Consider the following 19,760-nt stretch of genomic DNA (forward strand, 5'->3'; position numbering starts at 1 on the left):
GTGAGACACACTGGACCCGAATAACAGGTCTCCAACATCCATCCACATTCAGGCTCAGCAACTTGGTGAAGGTGCCACACTGGCTGAGTGACCACCCAATGTCATCAAGACATCACCCCAACACTTTTCTAATCATAGACTCACATCAAACATTCAAGCATTAAGCACAGACCATTGATACACTTATATGACAAACATTGAAACAATGCTTTGAGGCTTGCACAGGATCCTTGGAAGTTGCAAGGGTTCTCTTCATCCACCATCAGCCTTTTGCATTGTCATTGCTAATGTAGTCTTTGGCAACTCCGTAAAATGTAAGATGCAAGCATAAATGGCATGTTGAAAATCATCTTTGAGCAGCATCTAATCCCTGAGGACCTTCACGCTGCATTGCACAGCAAATGAGTAATGAAAAGATTGCAAAATTCAACGTAGCTGGGCTTTGCAAATGGCGCTGTCATGTATTTAATGCTCCAACATTGTAGCATTCAGTGAATGTTTGCTATACACTTTTGGCCATCAGACTGACACTTCTCACAACTTGGGCACTGTACCAGTCATTTTCCCGAAATTTCGAGAGGATGGAAAGTGATGGCAGTGAATGCAGCTCATGGTAGACACTGTCAGCACCGGGCCCCACCTGTTCACCAGATGCGGTCCCTCTCCCATGTTCTCTATGACCTTGAACTACCCTGACAGCACATTCCAAACCAGCTGCCCATGCAGGAGAACCATTACATTGAAATTTTCCTCAAACTATTCTTCCTGCTCCCTGAAACCTGGTATTACCACTTAATGATGCCCATCCTGCTGCTTTACTCTTGCCCCTGTGGAGGGCACGGTGGTGGTTACTGCAAACAACCTCTCTCCCTATACCCTGCCATGCCCTCTGATCCTGTTATGCCATCTGTCCTCCTACACCTGAATATCCCCCACCATCACCAACCTTATCCCCACCCTCCACAAATGTTCTCCGACCCCACCGCCTTGACTACCCTGCTATCTTATGGCAGTGATCCCCAGGCTGCCTCTAGGGGGTCACCCTTTTACCCTCCTGAATGATCAGTAGTGTGACCCAGTAGTCTGACTGACTTTGATAGGCAGATCCTGGAAATGACTACCGAGACCCCTGATCACCATCTTTGCAACCTCCTGATTGATGGTACCTGAACCTCCTGACTGTTTGTGCTGTCTATACAGGGCTGCTGCTGGAGCCCAGAAAGAGAGAGAGGACAACAGTTGGGCAAAGCAATGGATAATAGTGAGGTGGGGAGAAAGAAAAGCTGCTAATGACAGTCTATTAGTGGGTTGAAAAAATGGGTTGTGTGCGTGTGTGCGGGATAAGGGCATGAAAGGAGGTGCTCAGGCCCTAAAAATATTGAACTCAGTATTGAGTCTGAAGGCTGCAGAACATCAAAATGGAAAATGACAAGCTGCTCTTCCCATGTGAGCTGAGATTCACTGGAGCACTGCAGCAAGCCCGAGATAGAGCTGTGGGCCAGGAAACATGATGGCGCAGTGAAGTGGCAGGCAACTGGAAGCTCAGAGCTGTTTTTGTAGACAGACATGGATGTTCTGCAAAGCAGTCACCCTGTCTACATTTTGTCTTCCCAATGTAGAGGAGACTTTCATCACAGCCAACCCACGTTCACCCACTAATGGTCCGAATAGCAGCTGTTCTTTCTCCCTGGCTCACCATTATCCATCCTTTTGCCTGCTCAACTGTTCTTCTCACTATCTGAGTTCTATCTCCACCTATTGTTCACTCCTTCTCTTCCTCCCACCCCGTTGACAGCATATATACTCCCTTCTGTCTGCAAACAGTTCTGAAGAAGGGTCACTGAATCTGAAACATTAACTCTGTTTTCTGTTTACAGATGCTGACAGACCTACTGAGTTTCTCCAAATTTCCAGCATCCACTTTTTTTGTTTAATGATTAAACTGTTTGAGTTGAAGTATTTAGTGTGATTGAATATCAAAAGGATCAATTTATTTACTTGTTTTTATTATTTTTTCACGTGACGTTGGTCAGTACGTACTGCTTGCCCTGTTTACCTTTGAACTGAATGGTTTACTTGGCCACTTTAGAGGTTCAGTTATACTGGTCTGAATAGCTGTGCAAGTGAACCGTTGCATACTTTTAAGGCAGAGGTAGACAACTTCTTGATAAACAAGGTGTTTGGGGATGTGGCAGGGGGAAACACAAAGAAATCAGATCAACCATGATCTTGGTGAATGGCATAACAGGGAGAGGGGGCAAAATGGTTCCTATGTCAAAAGTCAGTTACATTGCTGGGGGTCTAGAGTTACGTGTAAAGCAGACTGGTATAAAGGTGATAATGGGAACTGCAGATGCTGGAGAATCCAAGATAATAAACTGTGAGGCTGGATGAACACAGCAGGCCCAGCAGCATCTCAGGAGCACAAAAGCTGACGTTTCGGGCCTAGACCCTTCATCAGAGAGGTATAAAGGTGGCCTGTTTCCTTCACTATAAGGTATTAGTTTTTTAATAATGACAGTCAGCCGGCACCCGGTGGTTGCATTGCTGGGATTAATTTTCAATTCCAGGTATTATTGGATGCAGAATCAATTCCACTGGCTTCTGTGATGGGAATTGAACTTGTATCCCCATAAGTTTTAGCCATGGGCCTCTGGGCTGTGGGCTCACCGACGCCACATTTTCTCATATGTTCAATTAGGGGACCATAGTCTTGGAGCATTGCTATTCAGACAATATCAGGGAGTACATTTCCACACAAAACTAACTGAAAATTTGGAACAACTTCCCCTGATGAAAAAATTGCTGCAGGGAGCTGATTGAAAAGTCTTGAACTGAAGTAGGCAGGCTTTTTTTGGATAAAGAGATTTAGGGTTACAGGCAAACATAAGTAGATTGAGTTAAGTCATGATCCTATTGAATGACAGCTGGCTTCAGAGGTTGAATGGATTCCCTTTGTTCTCACATTGCAACCTCAGAGTTTCAGGACCTGTGTCTTAATTACAATTAAAGAGGTGAAATTAGGCAGTTTCTTATGTCAGTCTGTGTTCCTGTACCTCACTCACCATTCTCTTTTCCTTTCAGCATCTTGTACTTATTGTGATTTTATTCCTGGTTGAAATGACAGTTGCAATCTGGGCATTCGCACAGAAAGATGAGGTAAGTTTATTTTTGTAACCAAAAATGTAGTTCACGAATTCTCGCCTGTCAGTGTCTGTTTAAAAAAAAAATGAAATGTTACCGCTTGATTGATATATCGCTGTTAATAATTCAAACTAAAGGTAACACAATTACTTATTGAAATGTGAAATACACTTACAAAGGGTATCTTAGGTTAACTTATGGTTCGGTGATGAGATTTCCCAACTACTTGTAAAAGTTTCTCACCTATTATTCTCTATTTTGTTGATGTCGGGTCTCAATTATCCCAACACCTCAAATTTAAAATTCCCAATCCATCAGCCGATTGGCCTCATTCTGCTCCATCTCTGTTATATCCTCCAGTCCCAGAGCCCTCACAAAACCTCCATTCCTCTGATGCTGGGTGTCATATGTATCCCACTTCCCTTTGCCTTGAATGGGCAACTGTGTCTTTCGTTAACTAGGTCCCATGCTTGATCTCCAATTCCTAAACTCATGGAATTTAGATAAACGTGCGGATAATTTTCTTTTAGTGGCGTTGGCTGAGGGATAAAGATTGGCCTGGAGGTTAGGCCTTGGCTGCCGGCCTTTCAGTTTTATTATATATGATCTGCAATTGGTTTTTAAAACTATTATTAATACTTGGCTTAGTTAAGTAAGTTGTTACTGGGAAAGATTTAAGCCTATTGAAAATCCACTATAACTGTGGAAGAGCTATTTCAACTGATTTTCAACACTCCCCTCCCAGTTACCTCACATTCCTTTCCTCCCAACTATGCTTTTCCAAGATCCAAACACACTCCAGAACATTGCTAGTCACCCAACTCCTCCCCCATCCCAGGAAGTAACTCCATCCCCATCGCCATAGGCTCCAATATCATCTCCCCCTGCATCTGGATGAGTCACAATCCCCAGGATCCATTACTGCTCCCTCCCCACACTCCGGGACCGTGCCACTGGAGATAATACCCCTGCCCCATCGGAATACAACATTCCTCTTGCTACCCCAGGACCAATAACTACTGCTCCCTTCTGAACCGGGCATCACCTGTCCCAATATCTGCTGCCTGCTCCAATCTGCTCTAAACTCTCCTTCTCACCTAGAGAGTCATAGAGTCCCTGCAGAGTGGAAACTGGTCATTTGGCCCAGCAAGTCCACACAGCCCATCTGAAGAGCATCCCACCCAGACCCGTTCCCCTACCCCTGTATTTCCCATGCCTAACCCACCTAACCAACATCCCTGGGCACTATGGGTAATTTAGCATGGCCAATCCACCTATTCCGCACATCTTTGGATTGTGGGAGGAAACCAGAGCACCCGGAGGAAACCCCCGCAGAAACGGGGAGGATGTGTAAACTCCACACAGACAGTCGCCCGAGGGTGGATTCAAACCTAGGTCCCTGGCACTATGGGGCAGCAGTGCTAACCTTATGCCCTGGCACCTTAACCACTAGACACCCTATTTACCTGGCACTTTTCCTCCCAAGCTGGTACCTTACCCACCTGGCATCCTAACCTTCAGGCACCTTAACCTCAGAATTATTTTATTCAGCTTTCTTTTATACAGCTGCTGTCCAATTGGCTGTCTGTGATACTGAACCTTTAAACACAGAACATGGAAACTGACTGCTTTTGAGGAAAAGGAGGCATGGTTTAGCTTCTGTTCACTATCCTGCACCGTGAGGGACCTCTCAGGTTTGAAGTTTGGTTCCACTTTGCTGAAGGAATCCTGTGGGATCTCCTTTCAGAAATGTGGTGCTTTCTCATAATGTAAAAAAAGTGAGGAATGAAGCAGTAATCTGCGTATGGTTATTGTTTCTCAGAACATCCAGCCCAAAGTGAAGTCAGTGCATGAGGTAACTGAAATTGTCTTCCCTGTTTCCTTTCCAGGTCGTTAAGCAGTTGCAGGACACTTACGCTGGGACCATCGATCTGGGCAGTCAAGATGATTTAGATTTTAAATGCATGATCAACGTTCTGCACAAAACTGTAGGTAGACTTTTCTCAAATCTACATCTGACTGCATGGGGGCGCACGAGCAACACTGTTCTTCATCCCCTCTTTCCCCTCCACAGGTACCATTACGGTTGTGACTCGTTGATGACCCTGAGAAAATACTGTCAGAATTTCCGGAACCCAGCGAGTATTTCTTATGCGATGCTCTGCCCCATTCCTCTTAAGTGCTGGATAACAGGGCACTTACTGTACACCCTTTTGAAAGTTCCTATGTAACTTCAGCACCATTTCAACTCGTGTGTCCCATATCTTAATAACCCTCTTTAAATTACCCTCAAAAGAGCCAACACACAGGAGGTGAACTGAATGCTCTTCTTCTTCAGTAAATGATTCTAGAATTTTGTCTTTTGTCTTGATCCAGACTTCCATCAATGGGTTTCACCATTTACTGCCTTCTGAAGAGGTGTGGCAAACTATACAGTTATAAGCCCATTAGATGTAGAAGCACAAGCAGAAGCAGGCCATTTTGCCCGTTGAGTTGGTCCATCGTTCATTGAGATTGTGGCTAATCTGATAATCCTCAACTCAGTGTTTCCGCCTCTTCCCCATGTCCCTTGATTCTGTCACTAATTAAATAACTGTCTATCTCAGCCTTAAATATACTTAATGACACATTCTCTGCAGCCGTCTGTATTAAGGATTTCAACAGATTTGCAACCCTCTGAGTGAAGGCATTCCTCCTCTTCTCAGTTTTAAATAGGCAATCCCTTACTCTGAAATTCCGTTGTCTGGTCCTAGACTCATCCCATGGAGGCAAATAACTTCTCCATATCTACTCTATCAAGCCCCCTAAGAATCCTGCATGGTTCAACAAGGTCATCTCTCATTCCTTGAAACTCAAATGAGTACAAGCTCAAACTACTCACCCACTCCTCATAAGACAGTCTGTCCATACCTGGAATCCACCTGGTACACCTCCTGTAAACTCCAGTGCCAACATATCCTTCCTTAGAAGATTGCGCTACAAATTTTCAAAGTGTTCCAGTTATATAAGAAGTCTCGCCACCGTGGTTCTGGTATAACTAAGAGGATTAACAATGGCTTCTGTTCTTGCAAATGACAGCAGTACCCAGGAATGAAAAATGAATAGATCATAATGTTGACATCAGAATGGAGAGTAGATCAAGAAGTGGGGAGGATGTTTTGCAATTTGCAAAATGTTACTTATTTAGTATATTCCACAACCTAGACAGTTCTCTAAGAATTCTCACTGGCGATCTGTTGGTTCCTGATAGCAGCTCCAACTGCGAAGTCTATCTTGTTGTCACTATATCAGGTGCCTATTGGTTCATGGCAGGTTAACAGAGTTTTCTGACTCAATAACCTTGCATGCTGAGCTGGAGTAACTCCCATTGACATTGGGACTACAAATTGAAACATCAACGCCAATGTGAAGTTCACTTTGTCAAGGGTTTACGTGGAATTTTCTTTGTTTGATATAAATATTCTGTGCTAACTAATAACAATGTGTTTGGCCTTTAGTTGGACTGCTGTGGTTACAAATCTACATCAGACCAAATAAGAGGATGTGATTCTTCCAAATATAAGGTATGATTTAATCCTGAATAGAGTCTTGACTGAAATTGATGTATATTGTAATAACCCTGGAAGCATATACCTTGCTAACACCTTTGGTTAATGTGTAGTGAAGGGTGGACTGAAAATTAAAGGGAACAAAGTAACAACACAACAGCTTATATTTATATAGTGCCTTTAATATAATGGAATCTTCACAGGAGCATTATAAAACAAAACACGGCACTAAGTCATGGAAGGATGTTCATAGGACAGGTGGTGAGAAGCTTAGTCAGGAAATGTTTTTAAATAGTGTCTGAAAGAAAGAAAGAAAGAAAGAGAGTTGGAGACCTGTAGGAGGACATTTCTGAGGGCAGTTAAGAGACAACCAGAATTACTATGGGTCTGGAGTCACACGTTGGCCAGTTAAAGTAAGGGTAGCAATTTCTTTCCCATCTCCGCATATCATTTGTAATCAGCATTGTTCTTTACTGAACAGAAATGTTCAGGTCCTGATGATTTATCTTTTGAGTCAGTCCTTGTTTGACCAGTTTTCACTGCCGTTGACTTCAAATCATTATTAGCATCACAGCCTAGGTACCAGCTGTTGTGAAAAGCTGACACCCCAGACTGTCAGTTTGATTGTTCCCAAGGACGGAATAGGTCTCTCAATTCCTGAAAGCAGTAATGGAGATGAAAGCCTTTTGGTCAGGGTGGGGTGGTGGTAGAAAACAGACTGTAACGTCAGTAATGTCAGATGATATCAGATTGCATGGAGTCCTGCTGGCCCATATCAGTGTAAATAGTGTTAATAGTTATGAAATGTTCACTGGTTTACATGTGAGTATGGTGTCCAGCCCTCAGCTGGAAGCCCTAAATATTTATTGCTTCATTAAACAACAATGGCAGGTCTAAGTGGAATCATAAAGCTGCCTGATAATTGCGCTCGATAGATTTGAGTCCGCATTTGTGAATGTCTTTAAGGATGTGAAAGCAGATTTACAGGCATTATTCAGGGCAATTTGTGTGACGTGACCATGTCTAATTAGGAAGAGCCCAATGTAGCACTGAGATTATCCGATATCGCATCAGAAAAAGATTTGCATTCTTAAAGCACCTTTTGTGACCTAAGACATCCCAATGGATTTTTCAGCTAATAAAGTACTGTTTGAACTAAAATCACTGCTGTCCAGTGGGAAACAGAGCACTCAATTTATGAACAGCCGTTCTCGTGAACTGAAATGAGATAATAAGCACATCAGCTATTTTTGGTTGTGTTGATGAGGGATGATTATTGGCCAGGGCATCAGCAATAACTCCCCTCTGGGTTTGATGCAAAAATCTATGCTAACGGGGTCACTGCAGTATTGAGGGAGTGCTGCAATGTTGTTGGCACCTTTTGGCCAAGATAGTGAATCAATGCTTCATCTCCCCTGTCACATTGATGTAGAAGAACTCTTTCTGCATAATTGTGGAATGGAGAAGGGGAGTTCTCCCTCAAGTCTTGCCCAATGTTTATCCCTCATCATTTAACACAAAACAGATTACCTGGTCACACGTGCTGGTGGCGGTAACTGGCTGCCACACTGCCTACAACAGGGACAACCCTTGAGAAATACTTCAGTCATGAAAAACACAGTGATGAAAAGTTCAGTCATTTCATCATCTCAGTCTGGGTCAACTGTGGGGATGAAAGGACAATATTCTCTTACTGTATCATCCTACTTCCTTTACAGCCCAGGAGCCCATGCTCTCAGTTCTCTGCATAAAAAACACATTCTTAATGTAGATTAGATTCCCTACAGTGTGGAAACAGGCCTTTTGGCCCAAAAAGCCCACACTGCCCCTTGAAGCGTCTCACCCAGACCCATCCCCCTATAACCCACCTAGGCTACATAGCCCCGAACACTGTGGGTAATTTAACATGGCCAATCCACCTAGCTTGCACATCTGTGGATGGAAACTGGAGCATCTGGAGGAAACCCACGCAGACACGGGGAGAATGTGCAAACTGCACTCGGACAGTCGCCCGAGGCTGGAATGAAACCCGGGTCCCTGGTGCTGTGAGGCTGCAGTGCTAACCACTGAGCCACTGTGCCGCCCTTAAACGCAGGTCATTAGCTGTTGTTGGGAATGGGCTTCACCACTCTGCTCCCATTGTATTTCAGCGACCTGTTAATGGCTAATACAGCATTCGAAGGCCAGAATCCTCATCTGCTGCTTGATGGAAATGTGTAACAGTCCACCTGAGAGCTGGGAATAGGCCCTACTCCCAATTGATCTATCAAAGTGATGAAATTCGGGAACAATGCAAGAGCTAACTCTTACTTTTGATGTTTTGATTCAGGACTGCCTAGAAAGCATTGAATATATCATCAACTCCAAACTTCACATTTTTGCAGCTATCGCCTTTGGCATCGCCCTCATTACAGTAAGAGCTATTCTGCGGCACTTTGATTCAGGCCTTTGGTTCAGTTCTCCTGCCTGTTGTTGATGCCTGTTTATTGTCTTTCAGGTTTTTGGGATAATATTTACCATTCTGTTGTATCGATCCATCAAGCAATCAGCTGATATAATTTAACAATCTGAACATTGGACATCAAAGTGCCACTCTGAAACTATACATGTTTCCTCTTTATAAGGCAAATACTATTGTTGCAACAAAATAAGTCCCAGTCATTAATCTCCATTTACTGTTTACAAAATGTGTTTATTTTTGGTTAAAATGTATTTTCATGACTCGACACAATTTGAGGGCACTTTCGTTCTGTAACTTTATCTGTTGTGTCTCTTCTGCCGATGTTCCGAGTTAAGTTACAGGCGTTGGGCTGGAGGTTGTTGGAATTTAAGATACAAATGGGTCCATCTTTGACTAATCCCTTTTCAGCAGCCAATTTGCTTGAGGCTAAACTGGAACCAGTAAAGATCTAACCTTGGCTCAGTTTCCCTTCCATCACTGGGAGGAAATCCCCTTTGTCCAATTTTACTGAACTGCAGTGAATAGCTCACCTTCTGGCCCTTCCAGAAATATGCCAGCTCAAATACTTTGCGCTTGTTTTGTTGGTGTGTGTGTGTGTGGGTAGTGAATGCCACCCGATGACTGAGTCTGCCCATTTGGGGAAGGGTGACAGACAACAGCTTGCCTTTGTTATACACAAATAAAGTTGTTGGAGATGCTCAGCAGGCCTGGCAGCATCTGTGAAGGAGAAAACAGAGTTAACTTTTCGGGCCCGGTGACCCTTCCTCAGAGCAACAGTGAAACCAATTACTTCAACCTCTGTTACATTATCCATCTCTTACTTTGGAATGACTTGAGTGGGCACCAAGGTCTCATTATCAAAGTCTTTCATTAGCTCGCTCAGCCCATCAAGACCATGTCAGCCCTTGTCAGAGCAAACCAGTGATGCCCTCATACTGTGAATGAATAAAGAAAAGACAAAATCCTCACAGTCCCACTCCCCCATTTGGTCCCGGTAGCCCTGTAACTTTACTTCCATCAAATATCGAGCCAATTTTTTTTAACCATCTGTTCAAAGATGTTGACAGTTGTATTTGTAAATTGTACAAACATTGTAAAAAGTTTGTTCTTATATTCCGTCTGCATCATTTTGCCCAAAACTTTAGAATGGTGTCCATCTCCCAGTCTTTGTACTGTCACGGTGATAGATTTTGCTCATTGACCTTGGCTGAATATGTCATTATTTGGTAAAATGCTATTAATACTCCACTTCATTTCCTTTACTCTAAGTTCAACAACTCCAACTTCCCCAACCTAATCTTGTTACTGGACATCTTCATCCCTCGAGCCATTCTGGTATATTTCGTCTGTGCCTGGCAAGAGCCCTCACAATTTTCTTATTGTGTGATGACCAGAAACTATACATTGTACTCCAACTTTAGCCCCTCACTTTATGAAGGTTCAACATAATTTCCTTGTACTCACTGTTTATGAGCCCCAATCCCATAGTTTTTGATAACTGCACTATCATTATGGCCTCCCACCTTTAAAGATTTAAGCACATAACATCCCAGTTCTGTCTGTCCCTGTACTTTCTGTGGAACTGTGTCATTAAGTCTCAATTGCATATCCCTTCAACAGAGTACATCATCTCACACTGCTCTGTATCAAAAATGCTGGAAATCTGAAACAACCACACAGCATACTGGAGAAACTCAACAGGTCTGCTAGCATTTGCAGAGACACTTAATGTTTTTGAGTTTGGTATGACTCAGTTTGGCAGAAGAGTCATAAGAAATAGGAGCAGGAGTAGGTCATCTGGCCCCTTGAGCCTTCTCCACCATTCAATAAGATTGTGGCTGATCTTTTCATGGACTCAGTTCCACTTACCCAACCACTCACCAAACAATTAATTCCTTTACTGTTCAAAAGTCTATCTACCTTTGCCTTAAAAACATTCAACGGGGTAGCCTCAACTGCTTCACTGCCAGGGACTTCCATAGATTCACAACCCTTTGGGTGAAGAAATTCTGCCTCATCTCAGCCCTAAATCTGCACCCCCTTATTTTGAGGCTATGCCTCCTGTTTCTAGTTCTTCCCTCCAGTGGAAACAATCTCCCTACTTCAATCTTATCTATACCATTCATAATTTTGTATGTGTCTACGATACCCCTCATTCTTCTCAATTGCATGGAGTATAGTCTATGCTCAAGTCTCAACTTCAGAATTAATCTAGTGAACCTCCTCTGCACCTCCTTGTGTGCCAGTACATCCTTTCTCAAGTAAAGAGCCCAAAACTGTACAAAGTATTCCACGTGTGGCCTCACCCGCACCCAATACAGCTGTAACATAACCTCCTAACTCCATCCCTCTTGCAATGAAGGACAATATTCCATTTGCCTTCTTAGTGACCTGCTGCATCTGAAATTGCAGCAAGCTGTAATTTTTCACCATTTAAATAACAGTCCATTTTGCTGTTATTCCTACCAAAATGGAATACCTTACATTTACCAACATTGTATTTCATCTGCCAGACTCTTACCTGTGCACTTAATCTACCTATCTGCAGATTTTCAGTGTCCCTTCACACTTTGGTCGACCACTGACTTTAGTGTTATCTGTGAACTTTGACACACTACACTTGGTTGCCAACTCTAAATCATCTATGTAAATTGTAAACAGTTGCAGTCCCAATACTGATCCTTGAGGCACACTACTAGTCACTGATCATCAACCGCACTCTTTGCTTTCCGTTTGTTAACCAATCTTCGATCTATGCTAATACATTAACCCATAATGCCACGTGCCTTTTTTATTTATGGCAGCCTTTTGTACGGCACCTTAGCGATCATTTTCTAGGAATCCAGATACACTACATTCACCTGCTCCCCGCTGTTCACCGCGGTTGTAATGTCCTCAAAGAATTCCAGAAAATTAGTTAAACATGACCTGCCTCTCATGAACCCATGCTGCACCTACTCAATGGGACAATTTCTATCCAGATGCCTTCTTCCTTGATGACTGATTCAAGCATTTTCTCCACTACAGAAGTTAAACTAACAGACCTGTAGTTACCCACCCTTTCTCTATAATTTTTTAAACAGTGTTGTAACATTTGCTGTTTTCCAATCTGCCTGAACAGCCCCAGAATCCAGCCAATTTTGGTAAGTTATGAGGAGTGTTATTTTCCCCAGCCATGTCTTTGAGCACCCTAGGATACATTCCATCATGACTAGGTGACCTGTCTACCTTTAGCCCCATTAGCTTGCCCAACACTACCTGTTTAGTGATAATGATCATTTCTAGGTCTTCACTTGTCAATGCTTCTTTGTAATCAATTATTGGCATGGTATTTGTGTCTTCCACTGTGAATTCCAACACAAAATAGCTGTTCCACGCCTCATCCATTTCCTCATTTCCCATTATTAAATCCCCTTTTCATCCTCTGAAGGGCTTTGCCATCTTTTTCATTTTATGTTTTTTTGAAGATTTTGTTATGTGTTTTTATGTTCTGAGCTAGTTTACTCTCACAATCTATCTTACCTTTCTTTATGGCTTTTCTTTGTGGCTTCCTGTTGACCTTTGAAGATTTGTATATCCTCTAGTGTCCTACCAATCTTTACCACTTTTTATGCATTAGCTTTCAATTTGATGCCCTCCCTTATTTCCTTTAGTTATCCACGGCTGATTATCACTTTCCTACAGCCCTTCCTTTTCACTGGTATATATTTCTGTTGGGTACTGTGAAAAATCACTTTGAAAGCCTTCCATTGTTCCTCAATTGTCCTGCCTTGAAGTCTTTGCTCACAGTCTATCTAAGCCAACTCCTCCCTCATCCCACTGTAACCTTCTTTATTTAAGCATTGATATTGCTATTGGATTTTACCATCTCCCCCTCTGTCTATATTTTAAAAGCCACCGTACTGTGATCGCTCTGTCCAAGAGGATCCCTATCTATGACACCATTAATTAATCCTGTCTCACTATACAGGACCAGATCTAGGATAGCTTGAGTCATACTGGACTCAAAATGTTAATGCTGTTTCCCTTTCGACAGATGCTGCAGGACCTGCTGAGTTTCTCCAGCATTCTTTGTGTTGGTTCTATCTGCCACTTTGCCTGTCATTCTGTTAATCTATCAAACATCCGATTGTAGGCAGATTATGTCATCCTTACTGCTTGCCTTTCCTCCCAGTTTTGTATCAAAATCATGGCTACTGTAAGCAGATATCCCTGGATGTCCAAGTGAGACCTGTGGGCTTGGTGGAAGGCTTTCAGTTCTGCAGTAAAACCTGACTGATTCTCCAATACCAGCAATGAAGTTACATTCTGAAAGAGCTGGTCCGATAAAACTTATCCCAATAGTTCAAATGTTCATATTACTGAACATGATTTGTGTTTTTAGGAATAGCACTCTATAATTCCATGGGAAAATCACCTTCAGCAATTACAAAATAGAATAAGTTTAACGTAGTAACAGCTTTGAACTCACCTCTGGATTAAGGTCAATTATAATACTGCACTTTGACACTGGTGATATAGTCCAGCTTTATTTGTTATGACTTTCCACACATTAACATTATTGAAAGTGCTAATCTGTAAACAATTGTAAAAGCTGACAAATATAATAAAGGTATTGCTTTGTGTTTTATTAATTACAGGGTATTTAACATCCTCCCAGCTGGTCTGAGCTGGAGTTTGATACTCCACATGAATTTATTTCCACCTCCACTTCATTTCAGCCGATCACCCTATCCTTCTTTTCCTTCCTCCCTCATGTGTTGTTCTAACTTACCCTTAAAAGTGTTGATGCAATTTACTTTGACCTCTTCCTGTGATAGGAAGTTCTGCATTCTCAGCACTCCAGGGATGTAAACATGAATTGTTTTAAGGATGAACTCAGCCTGGTGGCAATGAGCCTCTGGTGGAGAGATTACAATATTTCTTGTGTTATAACAGTGGCTACACTGCTGGAAGTGCTGATCAACCACTGAAGTGGTTGATCAACACTTCCAGATGGCACGGTGGCTTAGTGGTTAGCACTGCTGCCTCACAGCGCCAGGGATCTGGGTTCAATCCCATCCTTGGGTGACAGTTTGTGAGGAGTTTGCACATTCTCCCTGTGTCTCCGTGGGTTTCCTCTGGGTGCTCTGGTTTCCTCGCACAGTCCAAAGATGTGCAGACTAGGTGGATTGGCCATGAGAAATGCAGGGTTACAGAAGTGGGGTGAGATGGTCTTCAGGGGTCAGCATGGACTCGATGGGCTGAATGGCCTGCTTCCACACTGTAGGGTTTCTATACAAATAGTGAAAGGTGCCACAGAAATGCAAGGTTTTCCCCTCACTGATTTACTGGAGGGTGATGAACAAACAGGAAGCTAGGGCCTGGGAAAGAGGGTGCAGGATTTAGGGGTACATCAGGACCCAGTAACTGGAGCCAAGAGGTCTAGAGGGCAGCTTGTGTAAAAGTTGGGGCCAGAAGTAGGATACTCAAGGTGGGAACAGGCAGCAGGGATGGGGTAACAAGGTGTAGAGCTGGAAGAACACAGCAGGCCGAGCAGGAAAGCTGATGTTTCAGGCCTAGACCCTTCTACAGAAATGGGGGAGGGGAAGAGGGTTCTAAAATAAATAGGGAGAGAGGGGGAGGTGGATAGAAGATGGATAGAGGAGAAGATAGGTGGAGAGGAGACAGGTTAAACAGCGGGGATGGAATCAGTAAAGGTGAGTGTAGGTAGGGAGGGGATAAGTCAGCCCAAGGAGGATGGACAGGTCAAGGGGGTGGGATGAGGTTGGAGATGGGGGTGGGGCTTGAGGTGGGAGGAGGGGATAGGTGAGAGGAAGAACAGTTAGGGAGAAGGGGGACAAGCTGGGCTGGTTTTGGGATGCGGTTGGGGGAGGGGAGATTTTGAAGCTTGTGAAATCCACATTGATACCATTGGGCTGCAGGGTTCCCAAGCGGAATATGAGTTGCTCTTCCTGCAACCTTCAGGTCGCATCGTTATGGCACTGCAGGAGGCCCAGAATGGAGATGTCATCTGAGGAATGGGAGGGGGAGTTGAAATGGTTCGCAACTGGGAGGTGCAGTTGTTTAGTGCGAACCGAGCGTAGGTGTTCTGCAAAGCGGTCCTCAAGCCTCCGCTTGGTTTCCCCGATGTAGAGGAGGCCACACCGGGTACAGTGGATACAGTATACCACATTGGCAGATGTGCAGGTGAACATTTGATTGATGTGGAAAGACTTCTTGGGGCCTGGGATGGGGGTGACGGGGAGGTGTAGGGGCAGGTTTAGCATTGCCTGCAGTTGCAGGGTCAAGTGACGGGTGTGGTGGGGCTCGAGGGGAGTGTGGAGCAGACAAGGGAGTCACGGAGAGAGTGGTCCTTCCAGAAAGCAAATAAAAACCCGCGGACAAGGTGGGGAGGGAAAAATGTCTTTGGTGGTGGGGTCAGATTGCAGATGGCAGAAGTGTCAGACAATGATGCATTGGATCTGGTGGTTGGTGGGATGGTATGTGAAGACAAGGGGGATTCTATTTTGGTTGTTATCATGGAGTGGGGGCGTGAGGGATGAGTTGCAGGAGACATGGTCGAGGCGTTCTCGTCCACTGAGGTGGGGGGGAGCTTGCAGTCTTTGAAAAACGAGGACATCTGAGATGTATGGGAGTGGAATGCCCTCATCCCTGGAGCAGATGTGGTGGAGGCTAAGGAATTGGGAATAGGGGATGGCATTTTGCAGGAAGGTGGGTGGGAGGAGGTGTATTCTAGGTAGCTTTGGGAGTCGGTGGGCTTGAAATGAATATCAATTTCCAGGTGGTTGCCAGAGATGAAAACAGAGAGGTGGAGGAAGGAGAGAGAGGTATTAGAGATAGTTCAGGTGAACTTAAGGTTGGGGTGGAAGGTGTTGGTGAAGTGGATGAATGGTTCGAGCTCCTCCTGGGGGCACGAGGCAGCGCCGATACAGTCATCAATGTAACGGAGGAAGAGGTGGGGTTTAGGGCCAGTGTAGCTTTGGAAGAGGTATTGTTCCATGTAACCTACAAAGAGGTAGGCATAACTTGGGCCCATGCGGGTACCCATGACCACCCCCTTTGTCTGTAGGAATTGGGAGGAATTAAAAGAGAAGTTGTTGAGGGTGAGGATGAGTTCGGGTAAGCAGATGAGGGTGTCGGTGGAGGGGGACTGGATGGGCCTGCGGGACAGGAAGAAGCAGAGGGCCTTTAGGCCATCAGCGTGGGGAATGCAGGTGTATTGGGAGTGGATGTCCATGTTAAAGATGAGGTGTTAGGGACCAGGGAGATGGAAGTTCTGAAGGAGGTGGAGGGTGTGGGTGGTGTCATGGACGTAGGTTGGGAGTTCGTGGACCCAGGGGGAGAAAATAGAGTCCAGATAGGTGGAGACAATGGGTCAACCAGGGCATGTGGGTTTGTGGATTTTGGGAAGGAGATAGAAGCGGGCGGTGTGGGGTTGGGGAGTGATGAGGTTAAAGCCTGTGGGTGGGAGGTCACCTGAGGTGTTGAGATTGTGGAGGTTTGGGAGATGATGGTTTGGTGGGATGGGGTCATGATCAAGGGGATGGTAGGAGGAGGTGTCAGAGAGTTGGCACCTGGCCTCAGTGATGTAGAGGTCAGTGCGCCATGCTACAACTGTGCCTCCCTTGTCTGCAGGTTTTGTGGTGAGGTTGGGATTGGAATGGAGGGAGTGGAGGGCTGCACGTTCTGCGGGGGAGAGGTTGGCATGGGTGAGAGGGATGGAGAGGTTAAAGTGATTGATGCCTCGACAGCAGTTAGAGGTGAAGAGGTCGAGGGAGGGTAGGAGGCCTTGAGGTGGTGACCAGGAGGAGGGGGTGTGTTGGAGGTGGGAGAAGGGGGGAAGATTAGGCCCACAGCTTTGATTAGGGGCAGTGCCAGGTCACTGGCTGAAATAAAAATCAAAAGAACTGCAGATGCTGTGAGTCAGAAAGACAGAAGTTACCAGAAAAGCTCGACAGGTCTGGCTGCATCTGAGAAGAAAAAAATCAGAGTTAACGTTTTAGGCCCAATGATCCTTCCCTAGAAGTCAAAATGTTTACTCTGGTTTCTCTTCACAGATGCTGTCAGACCTGCTGAGATTCTCCAGCAATTTCTGTCTCTGACTGAAATCCCCACCTCACATCATTGTCCCATCCTGGTGAGGGCAGAGGGAAAATGATGAGGGAGGTCTAGTTAAAACTGTACAACACAATAGACAGACTGCAGATGGAATATTTTGAACAGTTTCGAGCCCCCACCTCTCTGGAAAGATATACTGCCATTGGAGGCAGTCTCGCAGCGGTTCATTCGGCTGATCCCAGGTATGAAGGGACTATGTTATGAAGGGAGATTGTACAAAAGGGTAAAGTCACCATAGCCCTCCTCTCTCAGAGAAAGACAGACAGCTGGTGGTGGTTTAACCTGAGGGTCACCACACCTCAGGTGAGGGGAGACGTTGAGAAAGAGTTCTTCAAGGTGACCTTAGCAAATGCAGGATTTGTGCCCATATGTTGGCTTCACTCTACATTGCCCCCAACTGTCCAGCTAACTAAGCTAACCAGCATATGAGATGTGGGCGTTGCTTACAAGGCCAGCATTTTGCTTGCCCATTCCAAATTGTCCTTGAACTGAGCAGCTTCTCACCTTTTCAGAGGACAGTTAAGAGTCAACTGCACTGTAGTTGGTCTGGGGTTGAGGTAAGTCAGACCAGGTAAGGATGACAGTTTCCATCCCTAAAGGACATTAGTGAATCAGATGGTTTTACAACAATCAACTGTTATTACATAGTTGTCATTAACCATGCCTCTTTATGGAACAATTGATAATATTTGGATAGTCACCATCACTGGCTCTAGCTTCCAATTCTAGATTTATTGATCAAATTTCATTACCACCAGCTGCTGTGGTGGGCCTTGAACCCCAGAGCATTGGCATTAGATGATTGTTCAGTAATAACATGACTCTGCTCCCATTTCCTCCAATTCCCATAGCTTATCAACCAAAAAAAAAATGCATCGGTACAGTATTTATGACAATTGCACCATTGACTAGGCTTCTAATGGAATTGAAAATAATTGGTAAGAGACAAGAGAGTTTCTCCATGAAAGAAATATTTTCGTTGTTGAGATTCTGAGTGTCTTGTCAGAGTAGATAGTGGAAGCAATTGTAACTTTGAAGCAGCATTTGCATAGATAGTTGAGAAATAAACAAACACAGTTATGGGGCAAGAGTGGATGGAGTGGGGCTAAAAGCACAGGCGTTATCAGTTCAGTGATAATGGGAACTGCAGACGCTGGAGAATCCAAGATAACAAAGTGTGGAACTGGATGAACACAGCAGGCCAGGCAACATCTTATGAGCTCCTTAGATGCTGCTTGGCCTGCTGTGTTTCTCCAGCTCCACACTTTGTTATGATCAGTTCAGTGGCCTTCTTTCAGTGCTATAAGACTGTGTGGAAATGCTGCACTATTTGAAACAGTGGAGAGACGAGGCGAACAAGCAGGCACGGTAAACACATGACAAATGTAAAGCATTCATTTCATGAAGGTAGAGGTTGAGGTTAGGTTTCGAGGTAAGGCTGGGGCATTAATCTTTTAACAGAAATGTTTCCAGATCTGATCTGGTAGATAGTACATCCTGTTTTTTCTATGGATTTCACAATTAACGCAACAAGTGCATTTAATCAGCTCTACAGCCAAATGAATTAGCCTGAGATTAAATATTGAAGGATTTATAGAAAGTGAACAAAATAACAATGATGGGATATTGCATCGTTTCCCGTTGATGAAATGGCCTTTCACACGCAGGCTCACAGTCACACTGGCAAAGCAGCCGAAAATTGAGAAAAATTCACATTCTTAAATTGAGTCCCTCAGGCCAAGGACAAGTCAGAACATTGTGAGGTTGCACCATGTGAAGAGATCTGGGACAAAGGTTGAGAATCACAAATAATTAATGAGGTGGAGGTGAACCATGAATCAGACGATGAGTTATTCCAGTCTGGAACTGGTGTCACAGGAAGTTCATAACTGCCTAAAATATTGAAAGCTGGTTTATACAAGTGAAAATGTTTGTGTTTTAAGGAACAATTCTTCGAGAAACAGAGCCTTGGGACATCTCAAAGGGCTCTACAGCCATGGAAGCACTTTGGAAGTGTAGCTACTGCTGTAATATGGCAGTCAACTGGTACACAACAATGTGATAGTGCTCAAATAATCTGTTTTGGAGATGGGGATTAAATATTGATCAGGACATTGGGAATATTCCCCTGCTCTGTGGCAAAATAATGCTGTGGTATCTTTTACCTCAGCTTGAGAGGGCAGATGACGCTTCACTTCAACATCTCATCCAAAGACAGCAGCTCTCAAAGAATAACATCCTTCAGTAATAAACTGGAGGCGCAACTGCAGCGTTTGTGTGCAATCCCACCACCCCCATGGTGAGTTTGTTAGCAATGGGGACATTTAATCAGGAGAGAGGGAGGCAAGCGGGGTCTTGCTTACCTTCCCACCACTGACCCATCACTGTGGGACTGGAGTCATGTGTAGGCTAAACCCAGTAAGCATGATAGATTTCCTCCCTAAAGGACATTTGTGAACCAGATGAGTTTTTCCAGTAATCGACAA

At 44.3% G+C, this 19,760-nt stretch overlaps 1 protein-coding gene across 1 annotated transcript in view; it reads left to right on the forward strand.

Annotated features, from left to right (window-relative positions):
* LOC125460826 (CD9 antigen-like) overlaps positions 1 to 13,787 on the forward strand; it is a 28,363-nt gene extending 14,576 nt beyond the window's left edge. Inside the window, exons 4-8 of the mRNA XM_048548859.2 lie at positions 3,085 to 3,159; positions 5,034 to 5,132; positions 6,642 to 6,707; positions 9,022 to 9,105; positions 9,190 to 13,787. Of these exons, the coding sequence (XP_048404816.1) occupies positions 3,085 to 3,159; positions 5,034 to 5,132; positions 6,642 to 6,707; positions 9,022 to 9,105; positions 9,190 to 9,255 (390 nt within the window). The 3' untranslated portion in view covers positions 9,256 to 13,787. The remainder of the gene's footprint in view (positions 1 to 3,084; positions 3,160 to 5,033; positions 5,133 to 6,641; positions 6,708 to 9,021; positions 9,106 to 9,189) is intronic.
* Positions 13,788 to 19,760: the final 5,973 nt, after the last annotated feature.

This window comes from Stegostoma tigrinum, chromosome 18 (assembly GCF_030684315.1).
Source record: "Stegostoma tigrinum isolate sSteTig4 chromosome 18, sSteTig4.hap1, whole genome shotgun sequence".
Classification (NCBI taxonomy): domain Eukaryota; kingdom Metazoa; phylum Chordata; class Chondrichthyes; order Orectolobiformes; family Stegostomatidae; genus Stegostoma; species Stegostoma tigrinum.